Source organism: Cottoperca gobio, chromosome 4 (assembly GCF_900634415.1).
Source record: "Cottoperca gobio chromosome 4, fCotGob3.1, whole genome shotgun sequence".
Taxonomy (NCBI): domain Eukaryota; kingdom Metazoa; phylum Chordata; class Actinopteri; order Perciformes; family Bovichtidae; genus Cottoperca; species Cottoperca gobio.
In genome coordinates, this window is record NC_041358.1 from 11,617,904 (window position 1) to 11,632,307 (window position 14,404).

Sequence of the window (14,404 nt, forward strand, 5' to 3'; positions counted from 1 at the left end):
ACATGGCTGATCATTTGAGCACAGCACATTTAACTTGGGAATTTTCAGCAGTTACGTGTCAGTTGATTCACTTTCTGAATATTGATAGAAAATGGATGTTATTTCACCGCAGTGTCCTTTATGGTCGAGTTCAGCTGATATGAGATGATGAAATTTCATATCAGAGCTTATAATGGTGGTCGTGCCTGTCATCATAATTGGCCTTGCTCAGGGGGCAAATACTGAGAGTGTTTCTGCCAGGTGTAATTGTATGTAACTTATGCTGAAAAAGAGCATGTGTGCTTAGCAAAGCTTCCCTGTATAAAACAATTGCAAATCATTTGGCAGTGTCAGTGTAATTTGTGGTTTGCAGGGCACTGTAGTCTATCCAGCTACTTCTCCTGATACGATGCTTTCATTTGCTTCTTAATGAAATGAATGATTTTGCTTTGTAGCTGTCCCTGAGCCACTCTACAATCTCCTGTCCCCATGTATTCCTATTTTTTTTTCTTATTTATTTTGCAAACCAAATAGAGCCAACCAATGCCCTCTTTCTTATTCACATCATCTGCTGCTAGATTCTGGCTGCTTTTGGCAGGTCAAGCTCCTGGAAGAAGCTCAACATGCTTTTAGTTATTATTCATTCATTGGCCCAATCCCAATGTCCACACTCTGACTTTGGAGGAGTGTTCCTGCTAAATGCGTGAAGGGGTTAGGGCTGTCCCACTGCAAAATCGTCAAGTGCATGAGGGCTCTCTTGCAGACATTTTGAGCCCTTTATTCACACTTTCCATAAAACCACATTTCTGCAGACTTTGCAAGAGGGAATTACCCACCATTCAGAGTTGTGACAGGGTTATCAGGGGAAGCAAAAAAAAACTGTAAACAAGGAGGACTGGCACATTGTTCTTTAGCCTGGCGTATAGTATATTGGGTGCGCTGATATGCCTAACTTTACTACATTTAAGAAACATTAACAAGGAGTTAAGATGATACACATGAAATCAGAGCAATGCAAGCACATGATATTTTAAGTTTTGCTTAAATCAAAATGATTTAATAGATTATTTGACAATTACCTCTCTTTAAGGCTAGAGTCTGGAAGACATTAAAATCAGGGTCTGTGTATAAGAAGAGGACATAGACACCGTGATGTCAACTATTAGATTGTGGACCAGGGTTTTGAAGCCTTGAGTTTTACAATTTATCCGTCGCCATCTTGGTTTTTGGCCACCGCTATCTTCTTTAGGCAACAAAATGTTACAATTTCAACTTTCTTACTTACAAGAACTGAAAAGACAGTGTGAAGGGGTTCAAGTTATATAAGGAAAACACTGACAACACCCAAAACAGACAACACTGTAGCGACCTGTCAATCACGAAGCATACCCTACTCTATTGTCTATTTTACTCTAAATGGGATCATAATTTACTAAATGAATATCATGCTGTATTGAAGAAGACTTCTAACTAGTCGGAAAATGTTTACTGAGGTAATAAATCAATAGAGAAGTCGGGTCATTCTCTTATAGACTTCTATACAAAACTGACTTATTTTTGTAACCAGTGGAGTTTAAATCGGGGTCCCACCTCTTAAAAAACATAACATAAAAAAAGTTCCAAACCCACAATTTATGTTTTGCCGTCATCACTGTAACATCATATGTCACAAAGGGCCGTCTCATTCCTAGTTAGAGTATTTATAGTCCTTGCAGCCTTCTCGCACTCAAGCACTTGCCAGGTGATGTCAATTAAGTCCCCGACGGTTCAGGGTTTATGGTTGAGGACGGAGATTGGGACCTTTGTTCAATCTCTTATTTATTGTTATTATTATGTTATTGATGTCCAATAATCCAAGTGTAAAATGACACACTATCGTAAAATAGTCTGGTCTATGAAGGTTTTGTCAGAGCTGCTCCACGTCTCTGCCCAGTCACCCTTGTAATGAAACACAGCCAGGTGTTACTTATAAGACTCGATTTATAAAGCAAGGTCAGACTTGAGAAGACAAAACAACAGTCTCGAAAAGGGATTTCAGTATTCATGTTTCCTCTGGCTCATCCTTGAAACATTCTAATGTTACAGGTTTACAAGAAGAAGAAAAACAACACCTTTCTTAATTTGATTTATAATATCATTATAAACACTTCTTGTCTTATATAAATACCCACTAAAACAGCGGTGCTGGTGCAGCTTTTTAAATATTCTAGATAACAACCAGTAACTGCAGCCCTTCTATGTGAAGTGAGTGTTGATGTGCTTCAGCCATTTAAACACAGCAAGATAATATCCTCACACATGGTTCATCGATTTACCGTAACTGGTACGTTTGTGGCTTTGTGTTGCAGTTATGCACCTTGAGCTGGTTTGCCAAGAAGAAGAAAAAATAATGAACGATTGTTTTGAAGAGAGGTTGTGTGAGGAGATTGGTCATTACTACAAAAGACAGCAAAATGGTGTTGTACTCCTGTCAAACAATGTAACGATACCAACAGGAATGGAGCGTGGATCGTAATGCGCATGTGTTGAACGCCATACAGACGCAGACCTTCCAAAAAGTATGAATTAAAGTGACTGCACGTCCACGTGACCGGTACAAGTCCTCAGCTGTCCGTTTAATTCATAAAGTACATCTGTGGCTTTACATGGACTTCCATATTGACATTGACATATAGTAAACTGTACCAATATATATACTGTCATTTGGTATTTATTTATTTAAAGTACAAGTACGACACTTTTGGAAATATTTAGCTTTCTTAAAAGAGACTTTAATAATATGGCAGGCAAAGGCGAAGTGCGGCTTGCTCCAATAATTACATTTGTTTGTAGTCGGGAGGCGTCTTGTGTTTTAGGCGAGAAGAAAGTCTTTGTAACATAGGTCAACATGTCAGACGAGTCACAGGACTCCATTTCCGGATTCGCTGCGGGTTCTCTCTGGCCGCAATTCGCCTCAGAGGGCACGGTATATTGTAAGCCAGCAGAGAAAGGTGGACACACACAAAGCAACCCCCACAAGCTGACAGAAAGACACATCAAGGAAGGATAAATATAGGTCTGGCATCGCGAACAGATGGAGGCTGACAGGGTTTGACATGAACCCACAGATAACATCGACTCTGCAGGATTCTGCTCATTTGTCAGGTACAGCCCGACCTGGACATCACAGTCTAACCTAAAGGGACGATAAGGAGGAACCCACCCTGCTGAGAGGCGACTCCTGCTGGGCAACATCCCTCCAACACCTCCAGTCTTATCTATTCTCCTCCATGGGTTATCAGAGGATCAGGGGAAGGAATACATAAGTGTTTCAGAGCGGAGATGATGAAGATATTCTGTTTTTGGTGTTGAGCTCAGTTTTCTCTGGATGGAGTGGTTGCTTTTAATTTGTATTATCCAAAGTAACAAGGGACAATGTAAAGAGATGTTCAGATCTTGGAAAGAGTCGAAATTCAATTCAGTTTTTTGGGGTAAAGGCCAAAATCTCAGGGATGTATTTCTCTAAACGTTTGCAAAGCTAGATAGTACGTGAGAAAACTTAATAATTTTGGTGAACTGATCTGAACCAGTCCTGAAGTGCAGTCTATACCCGTCTCCAAAGTGTTCTCCTCAGTTGTAAGGAGTAGGAAGTGTAAGTGAAATGGAGGCTACCGTGAAATATTATCTGCACCATCCTCCCATTCCTCAAAAGGATTTAAATTGAGATATACTGTAAAATCCCATATCTGCCAAAAGAAAAATATCCTTCCCTTTCAGTGATCTCTCTATTCTTAAGTGATGGATGGCTCGCTGGTGTGTTTACTCCGAGGGGAGGGAGAGAAAACTAGAGAGGGGTCATAAAGTCTGAATCTGTGACGCTTTTACTTTTCACAGACAGTCATCAGTACCGATGGGATGGAAGAAAGCGAATCGATCAGAGGCAGGAAAGGACTGCACTCAATTGAAAGACTGAAAAATTCTCCTGTAATTATAATTGTGTTCAAGTAGCCTTAACATGATTTCTGGAGGGACCAGGTGCTTTGTGGTTCAAGGAAGAGGAGCTCAAGTGTAACAGCATGTTTTGAGAAAACACTGACGAAGGAACTTTTATCCTCAAGCTTGACACCAACTGGTAAATGTTTCGCTTAGCTGACATGGATCTGTAGCAAGTGAGGGACAGGAACACATGTATTGAGGCGTTGTTTGAGCACCGAGGATGAGGTGAAGCTCTCCAGAACGCTGCCTCCCAGGTCTACAAGCCGTGACGACCTGCCAGCATCACCAGTCGAGCAGCTATGACAGACAGGGTCTCGCAGACGGAACCTGATATGGAAAAGTATAGTGGAGAGTTAAAGCTGCTGTCCGAACAGACATCCCTTTTTATTCTGAATTATGTTCACATGAAACTATTCTGAATTTGGGATTTACACTCTTAAGTGAAGGAAAAATAAAGAAAAGTCTTCCACACTGGAGGAGAGTATAGCAGTGCCTGTAGACATTTTAAAGTGGATGCAAGGGGAACGGCTGCGCTTGTGTTGGTTCCAATTAAACACTTAATTGTGGTTGTTGCTCCCATCATACTCTGGTGAGCAGAGCAGCAGTCTAATTAATGCTTCAAAACAGGGTTGTTCTGCCTCTTGTGGTGCAGAGACCGTGTTTGTTGTCCTGCAGGCACAGATGACTATGAGTGAAGTTTCCCAAACCTTAACCAGATATGTAGGCTGAGATGCAGATGAAAACTCTGGAAAAAAACTAGTAAGAATTATTTGTCTAATCCAACATTTTCTCAGACTTTAGAAAGCCTCTTTGGAGGCACAACAGACAATATACTCATTACTAGTAAACAGATTGTTTGTCCTTAACGTTAGTAGTTCTGCCTGCTCTTCATGGGATGTTATCCAAGATAAAAGATGATTGTGAAGTGCCGTTGTTTGAGTGTCTTGACAGATTAAAAGGACATTTTTGACAGTCATTTCTAATAATGTTATTTTCCTGTAACTCTTATTAATATTATGCGGTTCTGTTGCTCTAATGTATTGAACACTGCCTCAGGCTATATTCTTCTTATCAAATGAGAGGAAATGTAATTTATTTTCATTCTGTCCTCTTCTCTGTTACTCACCCTCCCATCCGTGGCATTTTCGCCACTCAACACCTGTCTGTTATGGCGGATAAGTCTTTCATCTTAGTCAATCACCTGCTGACAGATGGAGGGGTTGATCTGCCTCACAAAGCCACTGAGACAGAGGGAGAATAAACATACCTGAAGTGGAAATGCAATAGGACATTTGTCCAAAAGATATTTCATGGAACATAACTCTTTTTTTTCTGTTCCCTGGCATTGATTTTATAGTGTTGACTTGAAGTCCTGCCATTATTTTCGCTGACATGAAACTTGTGTTTTCATGTTCCCTGCGTCGGCGCTTTATGGTGTATGGGATGACGGATGAAACAGATGAAATGAAACCACAGATGATGAAACGCTGCACAACAGCATCTGTTTGTGGACATTTTGCCTTTTAAGCCTCGACACCAAGCTTCTTCTTGTCAAATCCTTTTCAGCGATTCATCCTCAGCCTTTTCACAGCACACTGTTCAGTCTCAATCTAGACCGACACTAATGCTCACATTTAGGCTGAATGTAAAAGCATGCCACCAGATTAAGCACCTCATTTCCAACAAATACTTCCCCTATGGCTAAATGTCAAGCTACTTTAGCTTCTTTATGGGCACGCTTCTGCTCTTTAGTGTAGATGTGTTTCCAAACTAGTCATCACAGAGGAGTGAATTACTTTGCTGTAATGAGATCCCCCTGAATAACAGGAAATCTGCATGTTTAGTCACTGGGCTATTTGAAAAGCCGGCAGCTGAATTGATTCTCCCGGGGCAAATAAAATATGGAGGAGGTTAATGTTTCTCCTGACACTGTTGAATGGTGATGGAAGTGTTTGTGGGTTGTAATGTATAAAGGTCTAATGTTATTTTGGATGCAGTATATATAAATATATATTTTCTCTTTTTTGTTTAAAATGACTATTCTATCTCACAATCACAAGACTTATCTGTTCAAATAGATACAAATGTCAGGAATGACCAACAATAGAAATACTCATGGTAAGGGAAACCAGCTGCTGATAGGCAACAAAAAGCTTGGGACGGGATCATTACTATACAGATGCTGTTTAAATAATTTGCTTCTAGTGTTCAAGCAGTCTGCTTATAGCTTAGTGTTCTTTTTGGGTCTTTTGGTGACAACACAGTGGAAAAGATTACGGTAATTATTAACTACGGTCATTATTTACTCCTGTGATATTGTATTTTATGAATGCGTTTGTTTTAAAACTGCTACTAGTTCACATTGAAAGCCCAGATTATTTTAAGACTTGTTAAGAATGTAAAAATGTGCTGAAACCAGCACCAAGCTTTGTTTTAGTATTATATTTGCACTACTGATGTGACTGTATTAGTAAACAGCACAATACTGTTTTAGGTTATAGCCGGATTATAATTCGAACTACTGGAAGATATATTTTATATACATTACTCTATTAGTGTATTTGAATTATACACAGTACAGTCATTTGAAACAGTCAAATTCAGTAAATAGCAATTATATCCCTTGATTACTTTATAGGCATGTAATACATTTACAAATGTCAACGGTAATATGAAAAAGAGAATAAATAATTATCGGTTATAATATCATTTGCTTATAGTGATCAATTTGACTTGGACAGACGTGATCAAGAGGTTTACAATGCATTGTTTTAAAAACATACAAGTAAGAATCTTTATTTTTATCATTATTGAGATTTTCACACCTTCAAAAGGTCTATTTACAGGTCCTATGTATTCAATATTATCTTCTTAATGTGGAATTAATTCATTAGCCAATTTAGTGAGAAAGCATCTCCCACAATCATCTCTAGGTAAAACATTAACACCTAAAATACAAGCTGGTGACAGTTAAAAATGTGAATTATGACTAGCTGCATAACATTCAGTTATGAAGACTCCTTTCTAGTTGTTGTACTTTGAGTTCTGTTTTATCCAGGGAGTTAAATAAACTGCTACAGTCTGTAACCCTCACTCTCCTGACCAACCACTGCACAGCCCCAAAAGTATTGCTGTGGTTTTGATGAGTACAGTTATTGCAGACAAAACTTATGCAAATCAAATCTAAATTAAATGTACAGAACATGGCCAAGAGTACAACAATCACTTAATGTCCAATCAGCATAAGGCCTGTGGACACCCGAACATTACACACATACATAATTGTAGAAAATCATATTCCAAAAGCCAGAGCATATGATGCTACAACAGACTCCACCCTTCTGTGAAAGCTTTCCATGAGCATTTGGAACCTGTCTGCAGAGAATTGCACCAATTCAGCCACAGACGCAAGGTCTGGCTCACAATCAGCGTTCCAGTTCATTCTAAATGGGGTTGAGGTCGGGGCTCCATGCAGGCCAGTCAAGTGCTTCCAAACCAAACTGAGAAAAACATTTCTTTATAGACCTAGCTTTTTGCTATTTGGAAGTAAAGTAAACAGTAAAGGAAGTTCCTAAAAGTGCCACTTAAGTTGGAAGCACACTGATAAAATATTACCTTAATAACCTGAATACAAAGTACATGAAAGCGTGTGTGTGTAGGGATGAGAGGAGATTGAACGAGCTAGTTTATGCTGGTGTAGTCTGTTTGTCCATGAAGCGCTCTTTATTATGAATAAATACACAAAGTCGGGGAGTATCCTCGCGTTAAAGGCTGACAGTGATAGCTGTTGATCTTCATTGTACTGGGAGATCATTATCTAACTGCATCATCGGTAAGCAACCAATGACAAGCTGCCTTAGTAATGAGCTTATCAGTGAGACAGAGCAGGGGATTTGAAGGCAATTTGTTCCTCATATTTCCAAACAGCACTCTCATTTGCATAAACGTCTAATTAACTCTGGGTCTGGCCTCGGCACTGTCTAATTCTCACTTGACCCCTTTTGAACTTGACTTTTTGAACCACACTACGATAACAGCTAATGTCGTAAATGTGCAAGAACCGTATCATGTGTGGCCTCGAGGAGCTTCACCTCCTCTGCTGCAGAAGAAATGAAGTGGATAAATCCCGAGGCTCACACAAAATGTCACATAAACATCCTTTCCATGCATAGAGCGTTTATGGATCATGGACAGGTTCTTTATGTCATTGAGGGTAAAGTTAAATCCTTTTGCATTCCTTTCAGCGATTGAGGCCTCAGCTCCTTCTGACCTACCTGAAGAGTAAAAAAGAAAAGAGCCTGAAACAGTGGTGGTGGTGGTGTCCACCTCGTCTGTGCAAAGGACACAAACAGTGTCCTATAATTTTGCCTGCTTTCAACTTTTGATCTCTGCAACCTGAGTGCTCTAGTAGTTGCTTGCTTTTTTTTTGTACCTCCACAGCCGTGTAAGATGAGCTCAAGCACCTTTCGTTGAGCCCATTTGACATGCTCCGCATGTGTTCATTTCAAATGATTTTTTGTGGATGTGAAGCAGTACTACATAAAAGTGGATGTTTTTATTTATAATTGTTTAGATCAGTTTGCTCTATTACTACTACCACCACATGCAGTGGCAGAGCTCCGTCTTTTTCAACTGATTATCCATTAATTTTAGATCATTATTACATTATTATAACTATCCGTTATTTTTAGCTAACCATTTCAACACTTTATACATTCATCCCTTTTACCTAGCTTTGTGAACCATTTAGCAATCCAGGCAACACAGGGAGGAATACTCAAACGGAGACAAATACATACCAGGCCAGCAGGTGGGATAAAGGGAAATATACGCAAAGGTGATGGTCAGTTTTACAGGATGGCAGACCGAACAGTCAAGAAAGTCCAAGAGGGGCACGACAGGTGAGCAGGTCAGGAACAGGGAACAGGGAACAGGGAACAGGGAACAGGGAACAGGGAACAGGGAACAGGTCCAGAAGGCTGGAAAGCAAAGGTATCTCCAACATTGACAATCTGGTAAGCAATGAGTGGGAAAGAGGTGGTTATATACGTCAGTGCTGATGAGGGAAAATGGAAACAGGGGAATGAGATAGTCAGGTGACTGGGACAGGTGAGGAAGTCTGAAGGCATCTGGTGGATGGATGGAGAATGCAGGGGAAGTTGCTCATTAGTTTTCATGCACTCACATTGCAACATGTGGCTTAAGGTTTACAACTGACTCAAGCTGGTAGCTTACTGGTTATTGTGACAATACATTTACTAAAGATCTCCACACACCAATGTATAATCCTATTTGAATTGTTTATTTTTCTCCTGATTTTTCTCACATTTAAGAAAATCTAATTATAATTTTTTTTTTTTTAAATGTAGTGCTACTCTATAATCTTTTCTTGATTATAATGCCAATAAAGGTCCCAACAGGGTCAACAGGGAAGTTTCTCTCATCACTGGGAGAACCTTGAGCCCACATATAAAGAATATGACTGTTGGTTCACTGTCACATCTCTCTGTCCCTAATTATTCCAAAGAACTCCACCTCCTCTTCTGCCATCTTGTGTTCATTTTCAAAACCTGCTCTATGGAGAAGATGTGATCAAGAGTGAAACGCGGTAGCTGAAGGCAGGAATTGACGGGGATATAACGCAAAGATGTGTCTAAAACCAATTTCAGAGTATGTGTTTAGTATTCTGTTCTGCTCCTCACTTGACTGCTACAGCTCACTCTGAGATAAAGAGACCAGCTGACTGCTCCACAACTGCCACGATGCCATGCTGTTTATTACAGGTGGAACGAGGACGGAGCCCTGACCAACTGCGCAGCAAGACTGATCACCAGTATAATCACAATTGTTAATTGCTTGGCTGCAAAGATAAAGGAGAGGTTGTCCTCGCACTGAACTTTGCAGGCTCCCAAAAGGTGTTATTGGGGCAAATAATTTGACCTGCAAAGTGACATTAAGTGGCATTTGCTATATACAGACAACACATAGGTGTATTAATGTAAGATGTATTTATTCTCCCCTAAAATGCATAAATTGAACGACATTTACCAAATTAAACGTAGACCGTTGGATCATCAGACCTCAGACATTGTGATTAGGAAAAGAAAATACCACTTGTCTTTATTTAAAAAAAGTATACCCAATTTGGGACACAAAGTTTCATTTGTGGAAACCAGTAAGATAACAGAATGCATCCTTTCTATTACTTCAGCAGAGTATTATTTTTGACCCAACATGGAAACACAACCTATCATTTTGTCTTGATATTTGACACATCATCAACTCAGTCACTACATGCATTTAGAGCCTTTCCCAGCCTGTAGGGAAATGTGTGGTATGTCTATGCGCAAGGAAAACATCACTAAATATCACACAGTAACATTTGTGTTTGGCTTGTGCTACAATGTAGACTGAAAGCAGGTACGAAAGTCTGAATTAAAAAAAAAAAAAAAAATGAACAACAGCACATTTCCGGGGTCCAGTGGTCCGTGCAGACCGGCTGTAGAGTTTGAATGGTAACACTGGGACAAACTGTCTGTGGTAGCATTAAGTAGCATTGTTGTCATCTGGTCAACGACTGAGGCTGAAGCTCTGTGATGTCCAGGCAGACTGCTGTGGTGGGGTTCAGTCTAAAAGCTGTTCTGTGCCTCTGTGGATCGATGCTGCTGAGCCAGCTTACCGTAGCCAGCCTCTGGCTGGGTCGTAGTCCTGCCTGTACTCATCTCTCACCTACACAAGAAACAAAAACACAACCAGAGGGCTTAGGCAAATACACATCATTCATTATCTTAATGGAGAGGGTCTTATCCTAAAGTTGCATTACTGAGGGTATTGGTCTGTATTTTTCACCCACAATAAGCCAGTTGTTAGTCCAATATTTATATTTCCTATTTCAAACTCAGCCAGAGAGCTCATTGTGTACCACTACAACAAAATTGGACATGATTATGTATTTGTTAAGAGCATAATATAGACTTTCATTTTTCAAATGCCACGTTATAGTAATGCCGTCTCTTCAAAGGCCAGGGTTAATCATGCATAATTTATTTTGGACTTTCTAAATATCACACTGGTATATTAAAATGTCATGATATAGTGTATTGATTTTAATGGCATTTCAGTATATGCCATATTTCAAATACCATACTATGCTGTGTTTATTGGTTTTCAAAACCTTTTCAATATGAACCACAGACAGAAATGGATAAGTAGGAGATCCTGAACACCATGATGATACAGCCACCCTGGAGGACGCTAGAGGTCAGCAGTGATTTTAAATGAGATGATGTAATAGGCTTCTACACTGTAATTCAGGAACATTTCAAACTATTACCCACTAGTTATCTGTTCACCATCTTTGTGGGGAATCTCATCACAGACTGGTTCCTGGCGTCTATTTTTGGAAACACGTCCAAACTGTATATTCTGTTTTATTCTGTACAATGTGAATAGTCTGAGTTGAACCAATATGCATTTAAAAAAGTGCAAACGCGCTTTTTTGGATTGCCGATATGCAAACTGTTCATTTCATGGCAAAATAAAAATTCTGTGTTTCTCACTGACCTTTTTATTTTACAGAGGGAAAATGCATTTACGCCCACAGGAGATAAAAAACATTGAGCTGATATCCAGAAAAAAACAAACATATTAATTATTTACACATTAAAAACCCTGTCAAATATGTAGTGATGCAACAGCTAAGATCAATTATACATTGTTTAAATTCAATATCTGCAAATATGGGGAGAAACACAGCCCAACATTGCTGACTTCTGAGTAATTGTATATCCCATATTAAATCACTTAGTTTTGATGTTAATTTATTTATGTTTGCAAGATCACATCTATGTAACTTGTTACAATAAATTCTTACGATATCAAACGTTTTTGTTTTTTTTATGTAAATTGTGCACGTTTGCATGTTATGTGGGTGGAGGTGAGCATAAGAGGGTGCCTTTAGAGAAAAGCAGTCAGAAGAGAGGCCATGGTTTTAACATTAAAAAGATTACATACAAAAACCTGTCACCATCCACAGTCAGATAATTACATGTCCACACAAGTACTCATAACAAACAAGTTTCAGAATCCTCCTCACCTGTCCTCCAGATTTGCCCCGGCCGTACTGCCGTCCCTCCTTGAAGCCGGCGTCCCAATCGGTCCTGATGATACGGTCATCCAGCCGTGTGCCATTAATGAAGCGCATGGCATTTTCTGCACCTGTACGTGTGTAGTATCTGGTACAGCAGGGGTTAAGGTCTATTACAGGCTCCTTCATGATATAGTGATACAACTTAATGCATGGTACTGGGTGAATGCAAGGTCTCAAATTTACAAGGATACTCTACAAAGCAGAATCCGCAGGCTGTCTTCTTCACTTTATCCAGTCCAATGACGATGCGCTTGACGTCTCCACTTTTAGAAAATATATCGTGTACCTGCAGTTACAAAGACAAGAGGGACAATTGTGTAAGAGATTATAAAAAATATCTGTTGAATGTTAGAAAACTAACCTTGAAATACTTTTCTCTCTCACACACACACACACACACACACACACACACACACACACACAGTAATAATGGCAGTTGACCCTACCTGGTCCTCGGTGGAGTAGAAGGACAGATTCCCAACATACAAAGTGTTGCTCTGCTTCAGCAGCTTTTCCTGATCATAGCGGTTACCCTAAAAACACAAGCACCATTGACAACATGAGTATCTAAGCTCCATTGTTACCTAATAAACCTAAATGTAAAGCATGCAAGTGGATTGACGTTGGACATTTAGTTATTTTTAAATGAGCACTGATCAACGTCTGAGAACTCCAGTAATCTGCCTTGTTTAAATGCGAAGAATGAAACATTGAGCTACCGCAACCCACATGACACATCTAGACACTTAAACTGAAGTGCAGTACACAGCTTTACGATAAACTTTAGAGTTAATTAGCCATGTGACTACAATACGATATATTGGATGTATTAAATCTAAGGTTACAAGGAAATAAACGACTCTCTACAAAGCGTGAGCTGCCCGCTGTTGCTAACGGTTAGCTAACAAGATAAACCGTTACGTTGACGTTTAAACACTTGGGTATTGGTGTTCCTTAAACATATTTCCGCACCCACCTTAAAATGTTGGTCTCTGTATTGACTAATATCAACGTAAGAGTCGCTATGCAAAGCATTTAATTTAGCAGACATTGTGAAAAACTTGCAGAGAGCCAGTCCGCAGCAATTCAACTGTTACGCTGAGATCAGTTCCGGTTCAAGTGTCCGTACAAAATGCTGTCCGTCGTTTGAAGAACTTCTTCTTAGCATTAAGGTGCATTACCTCCACCTTCTGCTTCGGAGTGTGGATCAGATATTTTATCCTCCCTAATAATCTTGTTTCTCTGAGAAATATTTGTATTTTATTTTATTTTTTTATGTGTACATTGAATATACAATGTAATACAATGTGGTGTTTGTAGATCTCACTCTAACTATAATAACATTCACATAACAATCCGAAAATACGATTTCCTGGAACAATGATAATTTTTAAATGTAAATTAAATTGTGTCAGTGCCCTTAAATTTAATCTTACAACCACCCTTTGTCAGTCACATCCAAAACATGCATTTGCACACCTTTAATCTAATCAAGTGTGTAATATTCGTCATTTTAAATGTGGAGACTGTATTGCTGATACACCAAATGTCTAATTTCTTTAGACATTAAACTGTCCAAAGTCACATGACTATTGAAGCTGGCAGCTGAGATGTGGTGCCACACTATTGGCTGCTGCCATTTTGTGTCATTGGCTACTGATAGACCGGATCCTTGTTTGATTTTGATTTAACTCTTTTTAATACAGGTGTGTCACTTTGTGTGACTTTGATCCAGACCACATGCTGGTCTTATTCAGGTCTTATTTGCCCCCAACAGCATGCACATTTGTAAGTTGAGAAACCTCAATGATGAAGTGTTATAGTACATCTATAGGGTGTAATTAACAGAATATTTGAGGGCATAAATCAGACTTCATGTATGAGTTTAAATGTGTTGACAGAGTACTTTATAGACTGCACTACTTTACCATAGGTCTATTATACAACATACATGAGAACTACAGAGGTATCAAACTTAGCTCTTGTATTTTGTTCCACAACCAGGAGCCATTTCTGCGGCCAAGTTCCATAAAATACAATTATGGGAAGCCAAGGAAACTGTTACAATGTGTCCAACAGGTTTTGTTAGACACATGTCTTCTATCAGGAGGCCTTGGAGGTTGAATGACCTGAACATTTTAAATGTAATCCCAAAGGTGCAAAGAAGCATGGGTGCTGATTTTCTGCTTAAATTCCGGTTCATGTGTCCGTAAATACTGTCCGTCGTTTGAAGAACTTCTTCTTAGCATTAAGGTGCATTACCTCCACCTTCTGCTTCGGAGTGTGGATCAGATATTTTAT

General features: G+C 39.4%; 1 protein-coding gene across 1 annotated transcript; it reads right to left on the reverse strand.

The window, feature by feature from the left end:
• Nucleotides 1–9,943: 9,943 nt before the first annotated feature.
• Nucleotides 9,944–13,299, reverse strand: ncbp2 (nuclear cap binding protein subunit 2). Its single transcript, XM_029428887.1, is given in 6 exon segments — nt 9,944–10,640; nt 10,642–10,683; nt 12,050–12,188; nt 12,295–12,389; nt 12,550–12,636; nt 13,080–13,299. Coding segments are annotated over 6 exon segments (495 nt in total). The 5' UTR covers nt 13,155–13,299; the 3' UTR covers nt 9,944–10,583.
• Between the last annotated feature and the right edge of the window lie 1,105 nt (nt 13,300–14,404).